Source organism: Odocoileus virginianus, chromosome 11, assembly GCF_023699985.2.
Source record: "Odocoileus virginianus isolate 20LAN1187 ecotype Illinois chromosome 11, Ovbor_1.2, whole genome shotgun sequence".
Lineage (NCBI taxonomy): Eukaryota > Metazoa > Chordata > Mammalia > Artiodactyla > Cervidae > Odocoileus > Odocoileus virginianus.
In genome coordinates this window covers 46426339-46437058 of record NC_069684.1, presented here as the reverse complement: position 1 = coordinate 46437058, position 10720 = coordinate 46426339, and the positions used below count along the sequence as shown (strand labels likewise).

Sequence of the window (10720 nt, the reverse complement as noted above, 5' to 3'; positions counted from 1 at the left end):
CCAGGGGTTAGAAAGGATGGTGACAGTTGCAGCTTGGAGAAATTCACAGAGTACAATCTCCCCTGTGCTCTGAACGGGGCTCTCTTCATAACCTCCAAGGAAAGAAGCCCTCGAAATGCAGCGTAAAGTTCTGATCCTCCCTGCAGGCCCGAGGGAGTTTTGGCCTCCAGAAAGGTGCCCTGTGGTGGAGGAGCCTCAGTTCTCAGGCCCCACCTCATGCGGGGATATGGGCCCCTGCTCCCACCTTCTTCTGTTCCTCACTTAACCTTCTACTTGCAGTTTTTCATCTCCCTGAATCTTAACTCCTCAGGTAGATGACCTCCACTCATTCTGTGCTGATGTTTCTAGAGAGAAAGGGATACATTCAGCCTGGGTACTGTGGGGTTTAGGGAGACCCAGGGTGATTTGTCCACTTCTGGGAAATATGAATGCAACACACTTCTTAGAGCAGTGGTCCCCAACCTTTTGGACACCAGGGACCAGTTTCATGGAAGACAAGTCTTTCACGAACTGGGGTGGGGTGAGGGGTGGGGAATGGTTTAGGCATGATTCAAACGCCTTATTACATTTATTGCACACTCTATTTCGTAAAGAGTCGGACACGACTGAGCGACGTCACTTTCACTTTTCTACTTATATTATTATCACATCGGCTCCACCTCAGATCGTCAGATCATCAGGCATTAGATCTGGGAGGCTGGGGACCCCTGTCTCAGAAAGATCTAAGCCACCAGCTTGGTACTTTGTTGTGAACACCATTCTGGCTGTGGTTTTAGAATTTGGATGTCAAGGAAAAAGCAAATCCTGTTTCTTCAGACTTCTCAACAACTTCATGCCTGAAAAAGACGAAGTGTTAATGATTTCATTTACAGACCTTGAGGAATGTTACAAAAGTGTTAAGTGTTCTACTATGAAGAAGTGAAAATTTAAAAATCTATTTGTATTACGTTCCAAAAATAAAAGAAGTGCAATCTGAGAAACTGTAGTGTTTCTGCCCTCAGAGATACCGGGTGAGCAGTTCACACTTAATAGATTCTGTCACAGAGATTTTTCTCTGTTCTTACAAATGCTTTTGTAGGAGTGGAAAGCTAAAAATAGAGCTGAAGGTAACATTCATAACCTAAAATATACATAATTTGGAAGGTCTGCCAGCTACAGTGATTTCAGGGCCTGGTAATTTTCTGCTCAATACTAGCTGTTTTGATGATAGCCCTAAATTTTTCAGGTTACAATGTTGCTTAGTACACAGCACTGTCAGATTTTAATTTGCATTATCCTGGTAATTGAATGTGTGTGTGTGTGTGGCCTTCCAGCGGAGGTAGCAGTTTTCATCCATAGGGTGTAAGTTGACTTTAGATTTAAGAAATCCAAATTCTGGTTCGATTTTCTAGAGAATTATTGTATGACCTTGGAAAATAGCTTCACATGGCTGTTGAAAAACCTTAGTCTGTTCTATCCCTGAGAATGGATGGGACTTGCATCTGACAGGGGTTTGAGTATATTGAAGAGATAGGTATTTCCACATTTATATGTGCGTGACGCTCAGGAATGACATGCCCTCACCCTGAATTGACATGACTTTTTGGGTCCACCCACGTGTACCTGACCAGGACCTCTGACCCAATTCCAGTTTCTGAGGGAGACAACTTCTCTGATGTAATATGAGTTCTAGACTCTGTCCTGAGAGGAGTGAGGTCATTTAATATGGGGAGTGGGGGCTGGGGCAGTTCTTAGGGAAGTGGGGGTTGGGGGGCAAGAATCCATCTCTATTTCCCTGAGCCTTCCTCGTGGTGGGTGGACTGGTCTCCGGATGACCTGCAGGAAACACAGCAACATGCAGAGCTGGGAGAACCGGCTCCTGTGTGCAATGATGTCTTCCAATGTCCCATCCCCTCTCCTCACCTCCACAGGTGGGAAAAGTTTCCAAAACATGCCTGGTCCTAATGTTTCACTGGCTAGTGTCTGAACCACAGACATTTCAGCCTTTGTTTCTTTTCAGAAACAATATTAACTACCCACCCAAATATTTTCTCTTGAAACTGCCAGGCTATTGAGTGTTTAAAAAGGAATTTGTTGACTGAAACAAATGTTTCGGGTTTCCTGAAACAAGACATTTGCCAAAGTAAAAGCAGCCCTTGGCCAAGTCTCTTCCTTCAAAGCAGAGATTGGAAAGAAGCTGTTTCTCCTAACCATCCAGGGTTCGGCCCATTTAGGTGAATCACCTGGATTTTCTGCCCTGCTGCCTCAGGGGTTTCTGACAGTCATGCAGCAAACTGCCGCAATTGTCCATGAGATGTTGACAGCAACGTTTTTGGTGCCAAAGGCCAACGAGGAGTTGAGGGGCTGGAAATTATTGTCCAGCTGATTTCTTCATGATAATGGGTATCTCTGAGAGCCTCACAGCTGTCCTTGAAATAAAGCAGATTTGGTTGTCCCCTTCTTAACTTACAGGTTTCCCAGGTGGCTCAAGTGGTAAAGAAACTGCCTGCCAATGCAGGAGGCCCGGGTTCGATCCCTGGGTTGGGGAGATCCTCTGGAGAAGGGAATGGCTACCCACTCCAGGATTCATGCCTTGAGAATCCCATGGACAGAGGAGCCTGGCAGACTATAGGCAAGGCTGAGAGACCAAACCACCACCACCACAACCTCCCCCTGCCACAAACAGCAGCATTCTTTACAATAGCCAAGATATGGAAGCAACCTAAGTGTCCACCAACAGATGAATGGATAAAGAAGATGTGGTACAAATGTGTTCTACTCAGCTGTAAAAAGGAACAAAAATTTTGCCCTTTGAAGCAACATGGATGTACTTGGATGCTAAATGAAGTAAGTCAGGAAGACAAATACTGTGTGATATCACTTATAGGTGGAATCTAAAAAATACAACCATCTAGTGATTACAACAAAGAAACATACTCACAGAGAACAAACTAGTGCTTACCAGTGGAGGGGGCAGGGGCAATACAGGGTGAGGAAGTACAAGGCCCGAACTATTGAGGGTAAGACAGGCTCAAGGATGTACTGCACAAAAAGAGGAATAGAGCCGATATTTTGTAATAGCTGTACATGGAAATAGCTTTTAAAATTGCATCAAAATTTTTAAAAATAAATTAAAAAATCCCGCTTTTTATATCTTCCTTATAACAAATAAAGTAGGCTGGCATCATCTAAGAGAATAATAAAGACAGCAAAAGAAAAATTGAAATGAGAAAAACCACAAAAATAACTCAAAGATTATAAAAAATTATGTTTACAAACTATAGGTCACTGACCATACACTCGGAGAAGGCAATGGCACCCCACTCCAGTACTCTTGCCCGGAGAATCCCATGGATGGAGGAGCCTGGTGGGCTGTAGTCCATGGGGTCTTGAAGAGTCAGACACGACTGAGCGACTTCACTTTCACTTTTTACTTTCATGCATTGGAGAAGGAAATGGCAACCCACTCCAGTGTTCTAGCCTGGAGAATCCCAGGGATGGGGGAGCCTGGTGGGCTGCCGTCTATGGGGTTGCACAGAGTTGGACACCGCTGAAGCGACTTAGCAGTTGTAGCAGACCATACACTAACTAATGTGATTGACAAGCACACAGACCTGGTTCCTTTGAACACCCTGGTTTAAAATAACTGGATTCTTTTCCCAGAAACCCAGCATAGCTTTGCATTGGTCCCTTTCCTACCAGCTCCCTATTTCCATGGGACCAGAGCCTTCATATTTCCCAATACAGCATCTAACTGTGTATCTTGTTCTTCTCCCAAGAACACTGTGAAGGCTTCTTCTCTCATTAAAAAAAAAAAACAAAAACAAAAAAAACCCCTAACCTCTCCCCACGCCAAAACCCCCAAGCAAACTCGTATCTTTGCCTGGTTCAGACCTTCCTGCCCCCTCTGCCCCAGTCTGGCAGTACCTAGTTTTCCTCCTGGGAGGGCAAGTCAAATTCTCAGTTGATCCACACGGCAGGGTTATGTTCACAAGCCTTTCCTGGTACAGCCTGCTGTCTCTGCTAGCCATGGATCCTTCCACAGCAAAGTACACACCAGTGTCCTCATCAGTGAAATGGGATACTCTTTCTACCTCATAGGCCTGTTGTGGGGCTGAAGTGATATCATGCCTGTAATACTCCTTATGGTACAATGTGGTGTAAAATGGCAAGAAATGGATGATAGTAATGATGATGTAATGATGGCAGTGATGAAGGCACTGATTCTGTTGATGCTGATTCAGGACTATGTCTCCTCCTTCCTCACTCATCCACCCACCACCTCTGATGTTGCAGGAAAGTCATCCTTCAAGGGTCTAGATTATAACAATAGAAATGAACTCAATGTAGGGAGATGAAAAGGTTTTGTCTTAGATGGAGATACCTCTGTATAGGCAAATTCCAAGCTGATTGAGGTGGGCAAGATCCTGGAGTCAGGTATCTCCAGGTGGTGAAGTATTAATGGAAAGGGGACAACTTTGCCATGAACAAGAGGGAGGACTATTTTTTTTCTTCTTATGTGGAAGAGGAAAGAGAAGTGGAGAGCAGAGAAGAGAGTGGCAGGGCTGGAAAGAGCTAGGAAGACTGATAAAGTTGGTGAAGGCTATGGATGCTCCACAGAGGTGAATACCTTGACATTTAGTGTTCTCTGGGAAGTCATTTGTATTTTTGCATTTGTGATTTGTGATCCTGTTATCCAGTTCCTGCTCCAAAATTTCCATGAAAATCTATGAACTTTGGAATATTTCATGTTTTATGTTGGAGAAGTTTGTGAAAGTCAGAGAGAGGAGTACATTGGGAGATGAAGGATTTGCAGAAATCCTGGGGAGAATTCTTTGAATTTCCACAGGCTATGGTTTTGGGGGCTTCCAAGGTTGGCCCTGTTTGACATCAAGGCTGTACTAACATTGCAGTAGCCTTGACATCCTGATGATAAGATCTACCCACGCACAGTAAAAGGAAGAGAATCTGGTTCTCTCATAGTTATTATAATATTTAGTAGGGTACAAACATTCGAGGGTGTAATTACCCAATGTCCTTGGAGGCAGAATTTACTTTCCTAATATGGAAACCAGGCCTTTCCTAGGGTGCACTTATTTCATCACAATTTTATCTCAAAATATCTGGATAAAATACTGGTTCTTATAATAAACAGCGATTTTGAAACAGTCACCTTGGGAAGTCTATATACTAGAATGAGGTCAACACCCACAGAGGAGGCAAAATCTGTTCTGTTTTATTCGGTAAATACCCCACTTCTGGCCCAGTTATCTGGGGAATGGCAGGAGTCACCCTTGGTGGTCTCACTCTCCCACTTCACGTCTCTACTTACAAACGTGTCACCTTTCACATGTCACATGTCACAGGGAATGATGTCCCTGGGCTCACCTTCCTGGATCTGAGTGCTGACATAATCTGCTCCTGGGGCTCAGCTGATGCTGCTCTGCCTGGACCTGGTGGAGTAGTCAGCGGGTGTCTGAGACAGGGGAGTGTTAGGCTAGAGAAGTGAGGATGCTTATCTCATGGTCCAGGTCCCTTTGGCACAGTGCTCGCTCCCGCAGAGCTAACTGACCTTTCACTGTCCACACCACAAAACACTGAAGCCATCTGTTTTCTATCCCATGTCTCTGCATCCCAAATTTTCCTGGGAAAGTTTCCAGGAGTTGGAGCTCCCAGAGCTTGCCATGAGCTACAGGACTTCAGAAAAGAAGACTCTGCTGGAACTCATGTTGGGAGAACCTGTGTGTGCTAGAACTGTTGGGGCAGGAGATGGGAGCATGATGATGGGAGCATGATGATGGAGAGGATTCCACAGCGGTGGCGCCAGCATCTCTCAAGCACCTGCTTTGTGTCAGGCACGGTGTTAGGGCCCGGCATGCCCTGTCTCTTTGCTCCTCACAATGGATGGCAGCGTGAGGTAGGTGGGAACAGCGGCTCTGTGCTCCGATGACACAGCTGAGGTTGAGAGTTTCCATGCCTTACTCAAGCCACACTGCTAACTCTGAATCAGGACTGAATGACCCCAAAGCTAATGCTCTTAACCATGCTATTCTGCCTCTTTTTCTGGGTTTGGGGGGTGCCAAAGACTCTGTCTAATTCTGTTGTCCCTTCTTGCTCTTCCTAATTTTGGGGACTCCAGGTCTCTGGTGCTATTCTGGGTATGTGGACTAGGACAAGGTGGGCCTGAAAAGCCTGCTTCTGCTGGGCTTCCAGGCTATAGGGAGTGCTGCAGCCTCTGGCTAGCGTTGGGTCCAGGAGATGCGCTGAGGGACCTGGAGGAAACGCCCTCAAAGTGCCTTAATGGAGTGTGCCCTGGACTCTCCGCAGGACCCTAGTAGGGCAGCAAGTGAAAATACAGAAACCCTGTTAAATTTGTGTTTCAGGTCAATAATTCTTTAATAGACGTACAGCCTATGCAATATTTAGGATACACTTATTCTAAAACACTATTTGTTGACTATCTGAAATTCAAATTTTAAAAACTAATTTTTATTTATTTTATTTTAACTAATTAATTTCTATTTGGCTGTGCTAGGTCTCTGTTGCTGCATTCAGGGCTTTCTCTAGTTGCCGTGAGCAGGGGCTTCTCACCCTGGTGGCTTCTCTCGTTGCAGAGCACGGGTTTTAGGCTCTAGGAATGTGGGCTTCAGTAGTTGCAGCACAAAGGCTCAATAGTTGGGCTTTAGCTGCTCCATGGCATGTGGAATCTTCCCAGACCAGGGATGAACCTGTGTCCCCTGCACTGGCAGCAGATTCTTATCCACTGCACCACCAGGGAAGTCCTGAAATTCAAATTTAACTAAGCATCCTGTATTTTATCTGGCAACCCTAGACCCAGTGTCCTCTAGGACTGAGTAGCTGTGCGGGTGACAGGCATCTAAGAATTCCAAACTCTAAGTCAGGCCCGAGGCTCTGTTTGAGGCTGCCCAGACTTTCCATGTGGCCTGGGCACACAGGGGCCTCAGAGCATGGCAGATGCATGGGCCTGGCAGGAGTCACACAAAGGGCATCCCTACAGTGAACCTTTACAAGGAGGAGCCTGTGCACAGAGGTACTAAGGAGATCCTTCCTGGCAGAATGGAATGACTGAGGAACAATAAGGGGATTTGAGGCAGAATAAAATAGGAGGCAAAGCCAGTCAGCCAGTACGTTAATGCTAGGGTTGCCATAAATACCATAGATCAGGTGGCTAAACAATAGAAATTCATTTTCTCACAATTCTGGAGGCTGGAAGTCCAAAATCAAGGTGTTGGCAGGTTTGGTTTCTTATGCAGCCTCTCTCCTTGGCTTGTAGGAGGTCACTTTCTTCCTGTGTCTTCACATGGTCTTCCCTTTCTGAGTGTCTGTGTCCTAAGCTTCATATAAAGACATCAGTCATATTGGATTACTGCTCATCATCATCACCTCATTGTAACTTAGTACCTATTTGGACTCTATCTTCAAATATAGTCACATTCTGAGGTTCTAGGGGTTCAGACTTCAATATCTGAACTTTGGTGGGAGGGCGGAACAGAATTCAGTTCATAACAGCCAGAAAAAGATTCCGGAAGCATGTGAGTTGGCTTGTGAAGGGAAATGGCTCCGTCATGGTGCCCTGAGGACCTTGTACACATCCACATAGGACACAGGCCAGGCTTGACTTGTTGCTGAATCTAAATCTTGGCAGAACACTCTGTAATCTTCCTGGAGCGTGAGGGCATGCAAGGCTTATAAGGAGCACCATGACCATTTTCTACTTGCCTCCTTTCTTCCTAGGAGGCTGTTGTGAGACAGTTTCTTATCCCCTCTCAGTTCCCATGATGCATGAGACTTTCTGCCCTGTCCTCCGGCTCTTGGGCCCAGTTGCAGCCTGTAAACTAGCTGCAGCATGGCATCAGCTTCTCAGAAACGGGCTTTGCTTTGCGGTCACCTGGCCCTTCTGTTCCAGTGCTGCCCTGTGTACGGCTGTGGGGAGCTGGTGTCCTTGCTGCTCTTTCTTGCACTGTACATGTAAACAATCTGAGTTGGGGCTTGTTTCACTACCAATTGTATCAACTAGGACTTACCTTGTGCTCACTCTTTGGTTTGGGTGGCAGGAAGCACAGATGGCCTGAATACAAGAAAGAGGCATCCATGGAGAGTTGGGGAAGGAGCAACTAAAACATAAAGCAGTTCTTAAAGGGAAATGGCTCGTGGGGTTTGGTTCTGTGCAGTCAGGCCAAGGTGAGGGGGATATTTACTGTTAGGCTGTGCTCAGGGGTGATGGAATGGAAAGGCTCCTGTCAAGATGATTAGAAGATTTTAAACTTGCTCCAAAAAAGGAGTGAATAGCTGAGTTTTTTCCCCCCTCCTCCTGTTTTGTGTTGTTTTTATCCAAATTGTTACACAAGTATTAAATGTTGACCCCTAACTATAAACTGTGGACATTTTTGAGGATAAATGTACTAGAAGAAGGAATGCTATACTGGTAGGGTGAACAGTTGAAAGCTCAATAGCAGCAGTCATTTACTATCCTGGGTTCAAAGAATCTGGGGTTCAAATCATAACTCCTTAGTTTATAAGTTATGTTATCTCAGGTAAATGATTTCACCTCTCCAAGCTTTAGTTTTCTCAATCAGCAAAGTGGGAATTTTTCATTTGGGAACCACTTTGAATTGTTGCGAGGATTGTATAAATATTGACTTATTGCACACTTAACAGGTGCCTAAGTGCTTTATGTATTTTATCTCATTTAATTCCCACAACAACTCCCAAAGAGGTAGGATTGTTATTATGTCAGTTTTACAAATGAATAAACTGCAGCACTAACAGGTTTAAGTAACTTGCCCAAAGTTAAAGCTAGTAACTGTGAGAGCCAGAATTCAAACTCAAACAGACTCACTCCTGAGCCTGCTCATTTGTCAGTGGGCTACAAAATAAACCAGGAAAATTATGCAAAATATTATTAGAGTGCTTAGCACATATAAGCATGATACATGGTAGCCATTATTTTAGCTTTTTCTTACTTGAATTTAAGGAAATTAACAAATGCAAAAATGTATACAAAGAAGCAGGAAAAAATGTTTTGTTTTTTGTATTCGTGTTTTTCAAAAATTCCTTAAAAATCTTATGTGTGCCATCAGAAAAAATTACTAGGGAAAAAGAAAAAAATCAGTGATAATCCTACAAGGAAAGAAATGTTTAGGTAAGGCCAGATGAAGAAAATCAGGTTTTGAGAGTTTCCCAGAAACTGTGGTTCCCTGCTGGCTGAAAAATACAGACATCTGAAGCCAGTCCACAAACTATTGAAAGTCTCCAGGGCAACAGGAGCGTGTGATCAGTGAAGGCTGCGCAGCCTACGGCGGTAAATGTGGCTGTGGACCTCGGGAGCCTCCTAGGGCCCTTCTGGCCTGTTGGAGGTCCTGTCTGAAGACCACTCAACGGCGAACTCGGCAGGTTTACTGGCGGGTGGAGGAACCATGTGGGACTCTGGATCCTGCGATAGGGTTCGTGCTCGGTACCCGGAGAGCATGCCTCAACCCGGCATTGTGCGGTCAGCGTTCGGGTCTCCTTGGTAACGTCTACAGGGGAAGGCCTCTGGGCACACCCGGGAAGGGACAGAAAGGCCTTGAGCGGCCCTGTCGCGTCCTGAGGCCGCTGTCTGGCCGCCAGGCCCATGTGTTCCCGAGTCTCAGGCCGTGGCCCTAGTCCGACGCGCTCGCAGGAGAGGCCCGGGCCCGGCATGGCGGACGCGCCGCCCAGCTGCACCCGGCGCGGCGGTGTGCGGCACGGGCTGCTGGAGAGGATGGCGCCCCTCAAGCGGGACGGCCCGCTGCGCGCCGAGCCCGAGGCGGCGGGGCGGCGCGCGGCCGGCGACGGCGGCTCCTGCTCGGGCTGCTGGTGCTGGCGGCGGCTCTTCCGGCGGGGTGCGGCCCGCGGCCCGCGCAGGAAGAAGGCGCGGTACGCGAGGCCCGGGCCAACGGCCCAGGAGTGCGGCCGCTGGGGCCCCGCGGGCCTGCGGAAGCTGCTGCAGAGGCTGGTGGCGTGGCGGCGGCGCTACCTGCGGCGCGCGGAGCGGTGCGAGAGCCTGGAGGAGATCCCGCTGCTGGTGCTGGACCGCGCGCAGGCCCGCGACTAGGCCGCGGCCGCCCGGAAAGCGCGCAGGCCCGGGACTAGGCCGCGGCCGTCCGGAACCCTGCCCCGCCTCCTGCACCCAGAGCTTTGAGTTTGTTTTGTTTAGTAAAGACAAGATATGAAAATAAACCCAGTTCCATTTGAATGAAGGAATGCGGGTGTGGTTTTTTTTTTTTTTCCTGGCAGGGATGGGGTGGGGGGGGGGGGTGGGCATTCATTTGAAACCAAAGTTTTAGTGAAGTGACCCGGCTTGCTTCTCCTTCTCTCGGGGCTGGGGCCTAGATGCAGTGACGGATGAGGAGGTAGTCGCCGCGGAGGCCCCGGGATCCCTCCGGTCCCTGCGTATTCTCTGGCCATTGCTGTCAGGCAAGGAAGAGCTGAAAAAGGAAGCGGGGGCTCATCTTTCCCTGAACACCCCAGAAGAAGGTGGGCGGGGCAGTGGCCTTCAACTGGAGGCAGGCCCTCTGGGATTAAAACAGTTTTGTTTTTCTTTTAAACAGGGATGCTCGAGGTCTTCACCTCACACTAGCAAGAGCAAATCCTGCTTTGATCTTTCGATAACAGGCGTTTATGAACCCGTGTAAACCCACATTAGGGCCAAGGCCCGGGGGCTAATGCGGGAGTTTGAAAACTTGTGCTGGAGATAAAA

General features: G+C 47.3%; 1 protein-coding gene and 1 long non-coding RNA gene across 2 annotated transcripts; one reads left to right on the top strand and one right to left on the bottom strand.

The window, feature by feature from the left end:
• Positions 1-615: 615 nt before the first annotated feature.
• On the bottom strand, positions 616-5844 carry LOC139037379 (uncharacterized). The gene is made up of 2 exons (XR_011490153.1): positions 5368-5844; positions 616-836 (listed from the first exon to the last, which is right to left on the bottom strand). It is a non-coding gene; the product is annotated as an uncharacterized lncRNA (long non-coding RNA).
• Positions 5845-9152: 3308 nt separating this feature from the next.
• C11H1orf202 (chromosome 11 C1orf202 homolog) lies at positions 9153-10075 on the top strand. The gene has a single exon (XM_070473749.1). The coding sequence runs from the start codon at positions 9614-9616 to the stop codon at positions 10073-10075; it is 462 nt and encodes a 153-aa protein (XP_070329850.1). The 5' UTR covers positions 9153-9613.
• Positions 10076-10720: the final 645 nt, after the last annotated feature.